General features: G+C 33.7%; 1 protein-coding gene across 7 annotated transcripts in view; it reads left to right on the forward strand.

Annotated features, from left to right (window-relative positions):
- LOC118203215 (uncharacterized) overlaps positions 1-18,520 on the forward strand; it is a 216,513-nt gene that overhangs the window by 113,325 nt on the left and 84,668 nt on the right. The window contains exons 1-2 of one of the 7 annotated variants that reach the window (XM_085824170.1): positions 6,169-9,170; positions 9,330-10,544. In XM_085824170.1, the coding sequence (XP_085680296.1) occupies positions 6,764-9,170; positions 9,330-10,544 (3,622 nt within the window). In that variant the 5' untranslated portion in view covers positions 6,169-6,763. Of the gene's footprint in view, positions 1-6,165; positions 10,545-18,520 lie in introns of those variants that run through there. The other 6 variants (XM_085824171.1, XM_085824172.1, XR_015043104.1 and 3 more) reach the window with 6 other exon arrangements.

The following is an 18,520-nucleotide window of genomic DNA, read 5'->3' on the forward strand; positions in this document are numbered from 1 at the left end:
GCGTTTCGATGCAAAATAATCACAAAAATCCACATATTGCATTTATTAAAAATTATTTTGTTTGCAGTGTAAGTGCCGTCCAATTACTTTGGTAGCATGGTTCTCCTATTCTAAAAACAAAATGTTAGTTTTTAGTTGAATATTTTATTACCAGTAGACATATTTATTGCGAAAAGTAAAAAAAGGCAGTGCTCACTTCAAAAATCACATCTTATAATTTCAATTTAATGCATTTAAAATTTTTGTCATCATTATCAAAAATTACAATTGTGAGAAACACCCATCACTTTTATGAGACATTGTATTTATTTTCATCTTTCGTATTTAATACTAAGATAGGAAACAAGTGCAAAGGCATTTTTATCTGTAAAATACATTGAGTTCACCTTCTGTACTAGTAAATTCATTTGCACAGACCTTAAATGTAGTTAATGTGTTTTGTTCAAAGGCTTTTTTCTTGAGGAAAGAAAATGCTTGCGCTTATATGAACTGAACAGAAGAAAAAAAAATCTGAAAGGTTTCAGATTTTAAATTACGTCCAAAGGGGCGTTTTTTTAACGTTTTTCGTGTTACCTTTATTTATTAACTATCATGTTCTTTGCACTTAAACCATAAAATTCAGTTCAATAGCAATGTCGCAAAATAATTTTTAAATGAGCATATCTTTAGAATTTTCGATACACATTTCCGCTCGCTGGAGATAAAAACGTTTTTTCCCTCGTAGAGTGTTACCATTGCTCGCTTTTAAATTGTTGAGTTTGTTACTCAAAAATTCTTTAAAGTTTTACAAAATATGAAATCGGTAATAAAACAAATTCCAAATTTGGTCTTCCATATGCCCATATTCGTAGGAGGATTACGTCATTCAAAATTGGATGGCTGTATGCACCGTTGTTTTATCACAATGTGAGAAATATATATACATTTATGCAGAATTTTCATTATTTAATTCTTCAAATATAATGCAGGACTCTAACATTTGGTGGCAACAGTTTGAAAAGTGATACGCCGTTTGCAGTGAATCGACGCAAAATCGCAAGACGAAAACAATAGTCCTTCAGAGACAAAGCCCCTCTTTTGGACTAAAAAAATAAATAAATAAATAAACCTTAATGAAATTCCAAAGGCTTCCCAGCATTACGGAGGGGAAGTTTTCATTTATAATTTGTGTCATGATTTTCTAAGTAATTAAATTAAAATATATTTAATTAACACCAAATTAACAATATAAATAAGTAGTCCCCTAAATAGTTGCTTTGCTTTATTGAAATATTAATCATTCGGATCAATTTATTTAAAGAATACTAATGCAAGGTTCTTTTAATCAAGGCTTTTCTGGTGAGACATAGAAATTGAATAAATGATTAAGTTTTACTGTTTTCTCTACGTGAAAAGTATTTTCTTCTAAGTTCCCTATTTCCGGCTTTTCTTGAAACGTTCTTTTCATGCTCTTTATTATTCTTTAATATGTGATAAATAAATATTTCAAACTGAAACGCATACTCTCGCACTAATTATTGTCCTTGTAGACTTTATAAAGACATTAGTAAGTCCGAGAGTTTCCGATCTGGTATGCTTTTAAAAGTAATAAATAAAATTATAATAGCTTATTTTTCAGTATGATTGCTTTGTGCGATGCATTTTTCACAATGTTTAATGAGCAATGTAGTGTCCCTGAAAAAGTAATTTGAAAAGTAATCTGAAAATTTCCCCATAACTGCTATTTTTATGCCGTAATCATCATTAAATCTCTTTCTATGAAAGTTAGATTTCAATTTTGGACAACAGATAATAATCACTAGAAGCTAAATCTGGGTTGTAAGAGAGTAGTCAAGCTCCTTCAATCCACGTTGCTGTTTTTGAATTCCATCAATACATTGCTGTTCTTGAATTTCTAAAAAGAAGTTGGGATGCCCACTTGCAAAGCCTTTATTCATGCAGAATGCACAAGAATTGTTTTATTTAGATCCAATCTTGCCGCTATCTCCTTGACTTTTAATCTCCTGTCACTCCATATTTTTCTCCTAAACATGCACGAACAATATTTTACGATGTCAATACCATCAATATTCGGCCTCCATGAGTGTCATCTTTTACGGATGCAGAAATTTTTAACCCATTCTTTCTCTGTAGGATAGAAAGAAGATTCAGCATACATATGATGTAAGCGCTGTTTAATTTCTTTGTTTTTTTTTCCGTTTAACTAAACATTTAATCAGAGTTTTAAACATTTCAGAGCAAATTACTAAATTCCTTCGTTTAGTATACAGTCAAATAAGAATTCACATGATTTCTATAACGATACTTCAAACTTTATTCATTTAGAAATTCCACATGTATTCAAAAAGAATTTGTTGTCAAATATTTTTTTTTTAACTATGAGGCCAGAAACTTGTAGATTTATCTGTGTATGTTAAATAATATTATCTTTTTAATACGTATGAAAAAACTGTTATTACGCGGGTGAAATAAAATTTACCATAGTTATGGTTGTAATATACGATACTTTTTATTGATATGAAATAGTTGAGATAAATGCCTTCCATTAAAATAAATGCATTAGTTCAGAGCACTTTGTTTTTACTTCTAATTATATCTTGACCAGCCTCAGCATTCATTTGAAGATTAGATTTTGTAGTTTAAAAGTAAAGGTTTTAGGGATTTCTTTTAAGAATATTATAGTATAATCTCAGTAAGATGTAGGCTGTGTACGCTGCGTAATTAATATACAGCAATATTATACATAGATGGATATTTCGTTTCAAAGATTGCATATGCTTTAACTAGAAAATCATCTTCTCTCTCTCTTTCATTCTTTCTCGTTCTCTCCCCCTTTAAGGGTGTAAATTTGATCTTCGAATTGCATTTGGTGTAAAACATAACTTTTGTTAGTACTCTTAAAAAATGCTGATTACTGGCAGTTTTGAGTGTACTGTATTATTATTATTTGCGTGTTCCTCCTTAAGGCACTACACGGAAGGGAGGGATGCCTTCGTGGAAAGACTTTCTAAGGGAAGCTGGCTCGTATTAACACGTTACACATGGAGAAAAGCGCGGAAATTCCCATGCAGCCAGCCCGTTCGCGGGATTCGAACCTCGGACCGAACTATAGTGTTCATGCACGTTACTGCTCGGCCGCTGGTGGGCCAAGTGTAATGTATCGTTGTAGTCTTTTTGAGAAAGCTAATCGTAGTATATGCAAATTTTACTGTATGATCAAGGCCAAAATTGTGTTAAGTTCTTACATTTCTATACAGCCAGTATGTCGCACCAGGGATCAAGTCCGTGTTGAAACTATTGGATGTTAAAACATGTTGAAACTGGATCACCAATAAACCCTAAAACGTAGGATTTTTTGCTGCAGATTTCATTATTTGAGTCTTCCATTTTATTAAGTTAAATTTATTTATTATTGCTTAAGTCTCAAGGGCTATCTTTTTAAGTCAGGAACGCATTCATGAGGTGGCCGAGCGGATAAAAACGATGAAACTGGTAGTTTGACCCAGGTTCAAATCCCAAAGAATGGAATGGCTGCATGAATGCTTTCGTAATTTTTCTTGCGTATAATATCAACGCGATTCAGTTTACTTAAAATTTTCTCCATTTCATCCCTTTCCTCAGCTGTTTTGGGTTTTGCTGTAATCAAATCATCATATCCAGCCTTCGTGAAAGACTTTTTAAATGAAAATGGCTCGTATTTGTATCACTTTGAGGAGAACCATGAAATCCCATGCAGCCAGTCCATTCAGGAACCAAAAACAAAAGTTAGAAGGAAGTACCGGCAGTAAAGAAAGTTCTCCAAGAAGATGTTCCTCTCCATAGGCAGATAGCCTCAAGTTGCTTTGCTTTCAACTATTATTATTATTATTTGATAACCTAATCGTCAGTAAACCTTATATTAAACTGTTATTTCAAGGGATGGGTACAACAGTAGCTGAATCCTGCTCATTGTTTCACCGCATAACACCAAATTCAGTGTATTAAAGTATTTTTTAATATAATAGTTATCTCCATACATTACATAATACTCGTAGCGTAAGATGTATTTTATACTTTCTGCTTGTTAAAGAAAAGAAATGCGATTTAATAATACTTAAATTAAAAATATACCTTTCCAATCCCCAAAGACTTCTTTCGCAACTAAATTTTAGTAGAATTAAAATCTTGAATATGACGTAAAAATTTCGAGTCATCGCTTTTATCTGAATTTTCAGCAAAGTCAGAAAGCTGAATGCCTGTATAGCTCTGTTGTGTCATTCAATGTAACCCTCGCTAATGATTCAATTCTTTTGAAAAGTAACTTTTAAGTGTATTTAAAATATTTATGATGCTATTTTTGCTGTCATATAAGCTAGGAATAAAATTAATCATTTAACTGTTTGGAAAAATATGACAAAAAATAATTTAACTTAAAGTATTAAACTTATGTTTCTTTTCCATTTTTTCTTAAAATTGCGCAGAGAAACCTTTGTTCAGTTTTACACTTTTTATAAATTTATGCGTAATTTATATCAAGGAAGAAAAAACAAAACTTAGTGCAGGAAAATCCAACATATTTTTTTTTTACTGTCGGTAAATTTTAGAACTATCAGTAACACAAATAACGATAAAATCATAATTAGCAGAACGTATTTCTGTAATAATGACTGTTACTTAAAGAAAATATTGAATAATATTCCTTTACTGTGGTTGATCTTAGTTATCAGTAACATAATTAAATAACGATAAAATCATGATCAGCAGTGCGTATTTCCATGAGAATGACCGTTACTTACTGAGAGAAAATCTGTATATATAAAGAAGAAAGTTTGTATGTTTGTCCTCTAATAACTCAGTCACAACTATAGCTATCACCAAACTTGTTATTGCTCTTTTCTGGGTCCTGAAAAGGGTCAACGCCCACTTTTTTCTAAAAAAAGGAAGCTAAAATCAGAGATATTAATTAATAATTCGGAAAAGCGATAATTTTCGCCCTCATTTTTCCGAGTGGCAATGGTCTCGCAAGCTGAAGATAAAAATCTGAAGATAAAATTTCGAAAGCTGTTGCCATTGCCCGCTTTTAAATCCTAGAGTAATAAAGAATTTCTGAGTTTTACGATAGAAAAAATAAGAAATGCCAAACATTAAATACACTATTCCCGATTATAAAAATTTGTCGGAAGCCATTTCGACTATTCCCGTCTTCGCACGACTTTAATCAGCCGAGATATTAATTAAAAACTCTGAAAAGATTGATATTCGCACTTATTTTTCCAAGTGGCAACAGTCTCGCGCGGTGGATATAAAAACGCTTTATTTCGAAAAGTGTTGCTACTGCTTGCTTTCAAATGGTAGAGTTTGTTAATCAAAAATTTGTAAGTGTTACAAAATCTATACATATAAAAAAGAATGTCTGTTAGTATGTTTGTTTGTTCCCGTTATTGATTTCTGATAAATTATGATAAATTTTTTTTGCCACATTTAATCGACTAAAATTGAATATACGTGAAATATTGGATAAAACTTGAGCTTTTACGGCCATTTGATTAGAAAGACAAAAATCATTAAAAATTGCGTGCCATTGTTGCTGATATAATGAGACAGAATGAGCTTATTTTTCTATCGAAATTCCTTTACTGTGACTGATCTTAGAATTATCAGTAACATAATTAAATAACGACAAAATCATAATCAGCAGTGCATATTTCCATGAGAATAACTGTTCATTACTGAGAGAAATTATTGAAGAAAATTCCTTTACTGTGACTAATCTTAGAATTATCAGTGACATAATTAAAAAATGAGAAAATCACAATTAGGAATGCTTAAATGCTTCAAAATTTATATCGTACTTCTAATTTTTTACTCGTTGCAATTAAATTTGCCTAGGCGAAGCAATGTTTTCGAACAAAGTATTATTTGATTATTTATTTAACTATTTACTTAATTTGAAAGCTGCTACGAACAATTATTATCATAAAATAAATGCGACATTTTAACTGATATGAACTGAGATGTAAATCGGGCTAAATTCCCTCTCGTGGTAGTGTCTGTTTGAAAGTGGTAAAGGCGCTAGAAGTCACTGTTGTTGGCTCTCTCTCTCTCTCTCTCTCTCTCTCTCTCTGATGTCATTACCGCAAATAATCACGTGGTATGGCGCCCGAAATACCTCTCAATAGTCGCTGCACTAAGATTTGGGAGGATGGAGAACATCAGGGATGGAGTGCCCAGCTAAGGAAAGGCTCGTAATTCTTGCAAGAGCATTGTGCAATAACGGAAAGAAGAAATCTTTCATCGGAACATTGGGATGTGCCTTTCTGTTGTCATTCTTTCGGTAAACTCTTTCTGATTTCTTTACAATTATGTTTGCATTTCTGATTCCTACATTTTTGCAAATTAGAACTTCTGCGACTATTAATTATACTTTACTTTTTCTTGAACTGTCTATTCCCGTGCATCTCTAATAGATTTAATATTTATGAATGCCTTTTTTTTCGAATATTTAAATAAATTACACGTACAAGAATTGAAGGATAGATCACCTGCTTTCTTCTATGATTCATACAAGTATATGAAAGTACAGAAGTTTCTTAGCGTTTTTTGAATTTACAAAATAAACAGTAATAACTTGCATCAATGAAGTGAATTTCATTCGAAAACTACAGCAACAACATAAAAAATAAAAGAAGTGTAAAAATGTGTTAGTAGGATTTATAGAACATATTCAGAGTAGCGGTACCTGGAAGACAAAATTGTTAGATATTGATTAAATTAAAAAGCAAATATGGCTTTGACTCGGTCACAGTTTTACGTTGATACACCTCCTCCCCGTGACCCAACTCAAAGATATAGCATGTTTGCAGATCATTCAGAACTGGCTCGAGCCAGTGCTGCGCAAGATCTGTCGTCCACCTCTTCCTCTGCTACTCTTCCGAGTGCTGCTGGGTCAGTGGACCGGCTGACAGGTTTAGGCGAAAAGAAATCATCCCGCTTTTTCACCTTGAAACCGAAGACCTCATTTTCTCTAAGGCCATTTTTCTCTTCTACTTCCATATCCAATCTATCGCCATCGAAACAGCGCCGTCGTAAGGCTGGAGAAGTCTCGACCCCGAGGCGAGATTCGTACGTGCAGACAGAAGACGACAGACGAGCTTACGACGAGGTCGGGGTTCAGACCCTGAACGCCTCCACGGTCGATGTACCGGTCCAGACCTGTTCTATTGAGTGGGAAGCAGGCGACAGTTACGGCTACAGAAGATTGCCCGGGCCCGCCGCTTATAGACCTGGATATTCGCGTTATCCTTCTGGTGGTTATTCTACGAATTTGTTTACACCCGCAGTGTCAAAACCGCCCGGAACTGCGTTGGAGAAAACTTCCGCTGCTGAAAATTCTTTTGTTTCTCCATTAGTTACTTCCAGGCTTCTAAAATATGCCGCACCCGATGATTCACCCAGCTCTTCAGAAAAGACATCTTTGTCTTCTCAATCGACAGCTACGTCAGCATCTGCTTTAGGAGGCGTTATTAAAAACGTGGAATCAGCCGATCCCCAGAAGGCTTCTGCTGCTCTTTCTGAGCGCTCTACTGCACCTAGTGTTCCTGTGAAATATTTTTCCGCAAAAGAACTTGTAAGTGATCCAGCTTCTACTACAGCATTAACTTCTGAGGATACCAAAGAGTGTACTGATAAAAAATCTTCCACTGATATCTTAGATGTGAGTTGTGTCACAGCTGATGAAACGAATTCTAATTTAATTCGGGCTAATGCTATTGGGAGTGAAGTGACTTTGAATCCTGACAGCCGTGCGAAATCTGAAAAGCAAGTTAAAATTTCGGATATAGATAAAATAAAAGACTTAAGTAACGAAAGTAAAATTTCTGCGCCACGACCAGCTGGATCTCCTGCCTCTGTTTTAAAAGTTGATAGGACTTCATCTCCATCAAAGCAACATTCAAAAGTTAAATCTGTGCATTTTGATTTATTAGACTCTGATGAACGACTGTCACCTCCTGAGAAACGTAAAGATTCCAGTAAACCTCGCAATGTTGACAAAGATTTTGAGGCTTTATTACGCGATTTGGATATTCTAACGGATGAACCTGAAGAAAGTAAGTTACCAATTTCTCAAAATTGCTTTCCTAACATTGGTGCTAAGCATGATTTAATCCCGCCGCACATTAAATCGGAATTTGAAATTCTCAGGGAAGATTTTCTGGAACCGATACCAGAAAATGCAGGTGAATGTTCTGAAATTGAACCACAAGATCCAGAAAACACATCTAAATTTTCAACTGAAGAGGGAAATACTAACTACTTTTCTCAAAATTTATCCCTAAGTTCTATCCCTCAAATCCCAAAAGAAGGAAACGAACTCCAAACTCCCACGCTTACTGTTGCTGAGAATGGCAAGGAAAATAAATCTAATCCCATCGAAAGTAATTCCTTGAATACTACGTCACTTACCGAGTTTCCACCCACTAAGTCAGTTTCTGAAATAGATTCTAATTCTCAGCATGCAAATGTTTATGAAAACGTGGCAGATACACTCTGTGAGAAACCAGTTAAAATTGTGACACTGCCAACTTTGCCTGCTTTCTTTGAATCCCCAACTAAGAGCGATAGCCCTACGGTAAACGAGCTCACGATTAGTGCTGAAACACATAATTTGCCATCCGAAAATATTGAATCACCTGCAGTAGTGTCTGAAAGCGATATGGATAAACTTGTTTTATCTCGATCCAGTTCGCGTAGTAGCACAATGAGTAATAACGCCGCACTTGACGCATTTTACGGACCAGGCAATAAATTCGATTCGTGTGAAAATCTCGATCAGTTAGAGGAGGAGATTATTCGAAGTTTATACAGCCCTGCTTTTGATGAAGTATCCGAAAGTAAACCTGAGAACTTATTGTGCCATTCACAGGATGTAGGGCTTTGCAAAACACCAGAAGCATTCGCGTCTCAAATGAGAAGCTCTATTCTTGATCGATTACTTACCGGGGAAAGTGTTGAGGAGATTGTCCCTAATCAAATTAAGAATTCGCCGTTAAAGCAAACTAATACTGCCCCTAAAACGAATAAAATCTGTAGGAAGCAACCTCAAAAATATACCGCCACTTTGACCAGAATGGAGCAAGATATAGCTGGAAATCTTAATGAAAGTAACTCATTTAGCTCTGAAGATAAAAAAGGTAATTTTGATTCATCATTATGTGATAATATTTCTTCAAATAATCCTGTTGTTACGAACGTGAAAAATATCGAAGAAACAGGTGGGTTTTCTTTTTTGCAGTATCCAGTTTTAAGCAAAGTAGAATCACCTAAAAAGGCTTCTGTATTTCTTTTTCCAGAGGTTAAACCGCTGAGCGCTGGCGTTCCTGAGCAATCGACGATAGATGTATCTACGACAGAACAGGCAGAAAAAGTTCCTACTGTTTTGGAAGTACGTAGATCATCTTGGTCTACTACGCAACCTAAAATTTTAAATGATGCCTTGAAAATTTCTCCCAGTAATAGCGTAATCATTTCCCAGACTAAACCTTCTGATGACTCAGAATCCAGACAGTGTGATTTTACAAATTGTTTACGACCTTCACAGATTCAGAATAGCCCATTTCTTGCTAAGATTAGATCTAGATCTGCCAGTCCTGGATTAAGCCCCGACTTATCATCACCTCAGTTTAAGAATAATATTTCAGCTGTTGCATCTGATATAAAGAATGACTCTTCAAAAGCTGTGGGTCAGTGCGATTACGCTAGTTGTCTGAAGCCGTCACAAGCGCAAAACAGCGTATTTTCTGCAGAGCTGTCTGAAATAACTGCTAATAAATCTTCAAATATTATTAATGCTTCGCTGCGTACTAACACTTCACTAACAGCGCGTCCTGATAGCCCTGTTGTGAAAAGAGCCAATGCGCTTATTTCTGGAAATCAAGAAATTGCTGCCTACAATGTAGACAAAAATTCTGTATCAGCAGAAGAAGTAGTTCCTCAAGTTAAACATAAGTCTGAAGTTTTTATAATGCTGCAACCACCTCATGCAAATGATGCGACAGTACCAGGAGGTGACAGCCATCTACAGAACACAAGTCCATCTCAGCAGAGTTCAGCCTCTTTAGAATCACAATCAGATCCACATTCAGAGTCGTTGGATACCCTTGAAAAATCAGAGCACCCGATGCCACAGTCAGCTGATTTTCAGCAATCTAAAATACTGCCTGAAATACCACAAACAACGTTAGAAAGCTTGGCATCACCGCCACCGCCTCCACCACCACCTCCGCTTCCTGGCATCAAATCCTGTCTGGCATTCGACAAGAACATCAATAATACGAGTTCCATGGAATCGATGATAAGAGAACAGCATTCCAATCTTATAAAACCTCAAATTACGAATGATATAAAGCCTTCAACCCCAAAGACAGCAATGATGCTTGAACTTGAGAAACGGTTCGAGTCAAAATCCAAAATGAATTCCGGAAATCAAGTCCCTTTGAGTGTGGAAGGAGATACAACGAATTATGGAGATACATCGATCAGTTCTTTTCCAGATTCTGGTAAGCTATGTATGTCATATTTTTTACTTGAAAGTTGTTACCTCATTTTGCATGAAAAATCAAATTTCTTTTCTAGTAATAATTATACAGAAAACTCAAAACGTAATGTTTCTAGAATGCTGAAAATGATTAAAGAAGTGATATTCGAGTTTATGTAGCTGTTAATTTCATGATAAATATATCATTTTAATAGCAAATTAGATTAAAATATTTGACAAATCTCTCCTTTTTCTCTCTCCAAGCCTTTAACGCCGTATATTTATGATAAGCATTTGGCTACGAAAAATGGTGTAAATTTAGTTCTTTATGTGTTTCAAGTATAATTGCTCTTATGAACAGTTATTTGTGATTATTTGTTTTATAGTTAATTTTTATCTAATAATTTATTTAAATTTCGAAAACTTATTAATTTGAATTATTTTTTTGAAATTAAAAAAATTAAAAACTTAAAATGTTTGATTTAAATTGAAAATAAAAAATATAAGCTCTTAATTCATATTCAAATCAGAAAATTCTGATTATTTTACTAAAATGTTATGTAATAAAAAAGTTAGGAGAAACGAAAATATTATAATTCGAGATTATTAACAGATTCGCTTGATAGTCATTGAATAGCTTTTGACAAGACGATTGTTCACTGTATGTGAAATGTTTGGTTTTGTTGTGATTCCGCTGCATGACATTCGGACTGGATGAACACCTGCTCGTGTTATACTCTATTTTTTGTATCATTATTTACTATTTGATTTGTGGATGAAATCGTTAACTCTTGCAGTTTTGGCCTAGGATCTGTGAAGTTTTCCTGTGTTTGTAATATAGGCAGAAAATGTAAACAAAAAACGTCTTTACGAAAGATTGACCTTCAAATAGATAATCTTTGATGGTATAACGTAATAAAATGTATGTTTTTGGAATCTGCAAGTTTTTGCCTGAGTGGGTTCAAATCAGAAATGGTGTAAATATAATGAACCTTTTAGTTAAACAATAAATAGATAAAGACTCTTTTTTTTTTTTTTTTTTTTTTTTTAGTCCAAAGGGATTTGAATCCCGAAGGACTATTAGTTTCGTTTTGGCGTTTTGCGTCGGACTCATAAATGTCGGTTCACTTTTCAAACTGTTGCCACAAAATGTTAGAGTCCTGCATTATATTTGAAGAAATTAAATAATGAAAAATCTGCATAAATGTATGTATATTTCTCGTATTGTAATAAAACAACGGTACATAGAGTCATCGAATTTTGAATAACGTAATCCTCCAACGAATATGAGCATGTGGAAGACCAAATTTGAAATTTGAAATTTGTTTTATGATCGATTTCCTATTTTTTAAAACTTTGACGAATTTTTGATTAACAAACTCAAGGATTTCAAAGCGAGCAATGACAACGTTGTGCAGAAAAAACATTTTTATCTCCAGCGCGTGAGTCTCTGTATCGGAAATTCTAAAGATATGCTCGTTTTAAAACTATTTTGCGATATTGCTGTTGCACTGGATCTTATGGTTTAAGTGCGAGGAACATGATATTTAATAAAGAAAGGTAACACACAAAATGTTAAAAAACGCCCCTTTGGACGTAATTTAAAATCTGAAACATTTCAGATTTTTTTTTTTTTTTTTTTTTTTTTTTTTTTTTTAATTTGCCAAGAGAATTTTAACAGTTTCTGTTCAACCAGAGGCAATCATTTCCTTTTTGAAAATCAGTAATATAACTATTTAAAAAAGAATATGTTCTAAAAATAACATAATTATTTCAATTGTATTTATTATTACCTTATTTATAAAATCTCTTATAACTTAGTGTTGATATTTGCTGTAGCTAAGATGAAAGAATTTTAAATTAATCAAACCTGGATGCTATTATATTTGCAACTAATGGTATATTTTCTGTTCCTTGCGTCAATTGCTTTAGTCAGTTAAGGAATTGTAATTCATATTATGTTATTTTCAGTTTTAACGATATGCTCTCATTAGAAATTTTATCTGTAATATCTATGACGTGCATATTATGCTAGACGTATTTTATGTGAATATTTTGTTACTTTTGCCTTTCTTGATTTCATGCCTGTGCAGTTTTAGCTTATATAGAATATCGCCCAGTTTGAAACCAATAGGTCCAAAACTGAAAAATTATGTTTTCTTCTTTTATAATATTTTACAGCATTTTCTTATGCTATAAAGCGTAGAATTTTTACGTCATTAATTTTGAATAGAAATTTTAATAGGGTTTCCTGTACTTTACGAACGATGTTAATGTGAATAATTTCATTCAATGCGATATATTAATACTAAAAGCTGTTTTTGAACTGTTAATATTGCATGGCAATTTCCTTTTAAGCTAAAAATTTGCACAATTTTAACCAAGTTATACAATTCAAGAATTATTTCGAAAGTTTCCAAATCCTACCCATTTTGCCTGATTAAATACCTCTGCTAGAAGGTAATCCAGTCAGTTTGAGCTTCTACTGTCGGGTGCTCATTAATCTTACGCTTTAGTAAAAGTCTTTGCAAAAGACGTGCCTCCTTGACAATAAGACATGTTGTCCTTGTTTCTTTTCCTTTACCCCAAGTATATCTCCTGTCGAGGATCAAGAGAAACTTTATCAATTTCTTTGGGTTTCTGACATTTATTTTTATGAGATTAATCAACTTGAAAGTTACAGAAGGTGTTTACATAATTTCCGAATCATTTATTATTATTATTTACGTGTTCCGCCCTAAGGCACTGCATGAAGGGAGGAATTCCTTCATCAGAGAAACTGGTTCGTATTAACACATTACACATGGGGAAAACTACGAAAACGCCCATGCAGCCACCCGTTCGCGGGATTTAAACCTCAGACCGAACTACCAGTGTTCAGTGACTTTACCGCTCGGTCAGTGGTGGGCCTTCAGAATCATTTCGCGACCGTTTAATTAATGCTTAAAATGTAAAAAACATTTTTTTAATGTTTTATCTGATAGCCTTTTTCATGGCCTGTAAGTCTACATCGTGATCTCCAAGACGGAAGGGCTTGCCTTGAAATTTCCAGGAATATTGATTTCCTTTCCTGTTTCTGTTCTTTCCAGAGTCAACCAGTCATGTTGGGTTTGCGCTTAGAAAGAACTCTTTTTAAGAAACCAAAGGCACAATAGTCCATATGTGAAAAACGTCACGAAACTTCGCAGGAATACACTGAAAGGGTATATATGCAATACCTGTATCAGTCTTCATTTATTTCAAGTAACGCAATGGTACTTTTCAAAGCAAGAAGTCATACTTTGCTAAAGAAAAGTATGGCTTCTTGCTTTATCTTGATGAAGTTTTACTCTTTGAAAGTCATTGGAATAACAGAAATGGATTTTATCGAACGTAAAACTTTTTCTTGATATTTCGTTTATTTTCTCTTCTTATTTTTAATTTCTCATTGTAAGAGAAATCATGAGAACTGAAACTTTACTGAAACTTTTTCCCTTGGTTTTTGATAATAAATAGACACCACCCTTTTTTCCCAGTCATTTAGGTAAACCCATGCTTCAGCATAGGTCACAATTTATTTCGATATACCTTCTGCTAAACAGTTTTCATGTATAGTTCTAGAAATTGTTCTGCGTTCAACCACATGCATCGGCAAAATGTGCTACACGTTAACGTTTTTTAGCTTTTTTAAATCTTAGTTTATGATTTTATTTATTGTTGCTACAGTTGTATTTAAAAACTCTGCTGTTGATTTGTGCGTTGGTGGAATTTCTATCGTTATCAATGATTTAATTTTAGAAATATTAAAAACAGCACGAACCTTTTTCAGGTATTCGATTGGAGTCTTCTTTCCATGTAGAACTTTTTCCCTTTCCTATTAATAATGTTGCTTATTTTGCGCTTAGAAATTTTAATACTATGCATTTCTCAACGTTTTTGAATTATGAAATAGAAGCATTTCTCTTCGGAAAATGCACAAATGTATCCTTCAATCTACAGCTTGTTTACATGCAAGATTTTAAAAGAAGAATCAATTTAAAAGTAGCAGACGACATTTCTCATTTCAAATAAGCTGTTGCTAGAACTTTTTATTCAAAAACATTTTCTTAAGAAATTCTTTAAAAAAATATTTCTAAAAATATGAAACATCCTCTGTATTTTCACATTCCCCATATGTGTTGTCATGATCTAAATGACTAGCATATTCAGTTAAATGAAGAAGGGGAGAACTAATTATTTCTACATAAGCATTCGAACTGAAATGTGAATGATTACCACTCATCACCAGCTGTATTGATTCTATTGGGTCTCGAGCCTCTCCCCAGTCGCTTTTTAAATTTAAAAAATGTAAGATTTTTTTTCCTGTTACTTCTCTTGGTAAATGGTTAGTACTGACAAGAACGCACTATTGAAATTTTTACATTTCTTGGTTGAGAAAAGTAGTCTCTGTATTAATGACTGAAATAAAATGTAGTGGACAATAACTGGTTACCATCTGATTCATCTGATTTGGTTGGCTGGCTCTTTTACCTCTGCCGTTGCCTTACAAAAATTTAAGGAATTTTTAGCATTTCTTCGTGCATGCCGTTCGATATAAATGGTTACCACATCCAGCTAGCAAACTAAAAATTCCATGGTTCGAATTCCGACAACGTCGCACTTTGTTTTTCACGTTTATAATCCGAAAAACGAGTGTCTGTTCCATAATTAAATTATTATTTTATATTTTTTTCTTGGATAGTAGATTTCGATGTTTCGCATAAAATAAAGAGTATGCCAGCTGATGAAATGTTCCAGAGTTATGCCGCAGTAGAAAACTGTACACTCAGCGCACACACACACAAAAAAAAAGGGGGACAGTTCTATACCTCTTGTTCTACCGGGCCAACGAACGAAATTTAACTTGCGTTTTTCATGTTTCGAAAGGGCGACTTAAGATGTACATTATATTTTTATGTAGTATTGCTCTAACATATGTATTTCGTCACAAAATTACACTTTTTCTGAAATAACATTGTGCACGATGGTACCTAATTTTAGATATTATGAACTGATGTCATAATAATGCTCTGCCCTTTAATTTCGTATTCTGATAGCGTACAGATACAACATTAATGTCTCTGGCATTGAAACTTAATACGGTAAATGTGAAGTGTTTTTATTAAATAACGCGTGGTGAAGCACGTGTTATCATTTCATCCAGTCTTCCTCTCTGAACACCTGTTCATTCCCCTAAACATCTCTCTTCATCAGCTATAATGAAGGGAGGCTGAAATTGCGCGATTTCACCCCAAAGCCTGAAGTGGCACTATTCCTATTTCCACCTGCGGAAAGTCAGGTGTTAAAGGCTGAATTAGGACATCACATAGTAGTGTCAGTCGTATACCAGTGTCCAATATACTGTCCGTACCAACAATCGTATGAATGTAAGCCGGTGGATGAGACTAGATTATAATAAGACAAAGGACTGTCATTTGTATCCATTTAGTCATGATGCTCATAGATTTTCTTCTTGCTTCAGTGTTGAAATCGATATGTATCGTTCTCTTTGTGTTGAACTGGAACAGCATATACTTCGATGGAGTCTTTTTATTGTCATACATACCTTCATATACAATCTAAAAGTTCTGAAAACTAGGCTGAATTTGCATATTCTTTCTCAATTAAAATCATAGTTTCCTTCAGTCATTCCATAAACAAATGCCAAGTAACGCTTAAACAACCTTCTGCAGATTGCAATTAGGTTTCGAACCAGGATTTTCTTTCCATTTTAGCAATTAATTATGTGTTAGGTTACTGAAGCCCACAGCAGAAGGTTGATATTTTCTGTTTTAATATATGATGCGAGTAAATTTTTCTGTGGCATTGAAAATGATTGTGAACTGACCAGTTGTGAACATTTCGTACTTCTCGTTAGAGCGGAATGTGTATGAGCCATGTGCAATATTGGTGCAAGGGCTTTTTCTTACATTTCAAGGATTTTACTTTTTCACTGTAGAGAATTGAGATTCAAACCGCAGTCGTATGGATCTGTTGCTGAATTACCAAAGCTGCTAACAAGCAACAAATAGTTTTATAATAATTTAATATGTTTTCAAAAAAATATTTATTTCATTTCTGATTTTGACAATGATTACATTGGCTGTGCTCTTAACATGATTTTGAAAATTTATTAATAAATTAATATTACAATGAACGTCTGTTTATTCGGATCTTTTTTATCTTCTTTGTACACCAGATAAAGTAAAGTTTTATCTATATGTTTTTATTTTTTGCTTTGATTTAAATCTTAGCAAGATTATATTTTTTCATAAAAAAAAGCTCCGATTTTGCAATGTTTAAGAAAACTTGTAAACTCAACCGTTGACCTTCATTAGACAGCTATCAAATAGGACATTTATAATGCAATAAGTTAATTTTTTTTTCCAATCGTTAAAAATCAATAGAGGTAGAATTAAGTTTGATCCTCACTTTTCTGTCCGTATCACTTTACAAATAAAAGGATGTTGCCACAAATCCATTAATCTTGTATATTATTTTTAAAAAAATAACATAAAGAATTGAAAAGATGCATGGCAGCACAATGAGAGGATATTGCTACCAGATATTACAGCCATGTATAATTTTTAAAGAAATAACATAGCGAATATACTATATACATATATATAATATATGAAAACCCATAACGCTCTATCGGGAATTCTAAATATATGCTGCTGTTAAAAATTTTGTGATTTCACTGCTGAATTTTTTATGGCATTTAGAAGACACACACACACAAAAAAAAAAGTATTTCCAGGCGTGACTCCAAAGGCAGACAGGTGAACAACGAGTTCAGCGAGATCATAAAAGACTTAACAAATCCTCTGATGCGACGTTAAAATCTGACTCCCTTCAGATTTTATTGTTCTCGAAACGGCATTTTACATTGAATCATTATAAACGGCTGTATCACTTTTCAAATTGTTGCCACCAAATATTATCGCCCTTTATTATAGTTAAAGAAATTAAATAATAAAGAATCTGCATGAATGTAAGTATGTTTCTCGCACTGTAAAAAACAACGGTACGTAGAGCCAACAAATTTTGAATAACGTAGTCATCCACCCGAATATCGGCACCTGGAAGCCTGAATCTTGAATTTCGAAATTGCTTTATTATTTCTTTCATGTTTTGTAAAACTTTAACAATTTTTTGATTAAAACCTCAACAATTTTAAAGCGAGCAGTGGCAACACTGCTCGGAATAAAAATTTTTATCTCCTTCGCGCGAATCCGTGCATTGGAAAGTATAAAGATATGCTGTTTTTAAACATTTGTTTCCCAAAGAGGCGTTAGCTCAAATGCTCTCGAAACATGTAAGTGTGTGTAAAGGAACAAAAGGCCCCTTTGGGCGCAATATAAATTCTGAAACCTTTGAGATTTTTTTTTTATTTGCTTTTTTTGCATATTTGCTTTTGACGTAAGTATAAATGATATAAACTGCAGCTCGAAACCTTCAGCTGGCCCCCCCGGCGCCGGAAACCCTAGCATAGAAAATCCTGTTTATAAACGAAAAATTACCATGTGTTCTCTTCATTAAATACATCAATCACATACCAAAAAGCAATAAAACTGGATACAGAGGTTCGATATCCTAGTTCAAGGCATCTCTTGCATTAAAACTGTAATATGTATCATAATTTAAGTTCAGTGTTTTCGGTCAAAATATTATTAAAAGAAAACTGCTGCGTTATAAAATATATTTAAAAATTTCTTTAATTACTGGTCGAGCTTCTCGCGGAGTACTTTAAAAAAAATTATTCAGGAATTCCAGAGAATTTCTTTTGCATTAAAATTTTAATCGCATTCTGAAATGTTTTTAGTTTTTATGTTTATTTTATTTTTTAATGCTGCATAGCTTAACGTCACTTATTTACAAACCTCTGCTCAAATCTTTGGCACATCTACGTGTAGACATGCCCTGCCATTAAACATTTCTTTCAATGTTTATCAGAAACCAAATCGAGCAAAATTGGATATCACTTCT

Source organism: Stegodyphus dumicola, chromosome 9 (genome assembly GCF_044657685.1).
Source record: "Stegodyphus dumicola isolate Sdum_Otavi_A_Nest chromosome 9, ASM4465768v1".
NCBI classification, from domain to species: domain Eukaryota; kingdom Metazoa; phylum Arthropoda; class Arachnida; order Araneae; family Eresidae; genus Stegodyphus; species Stegodyphus dumicola.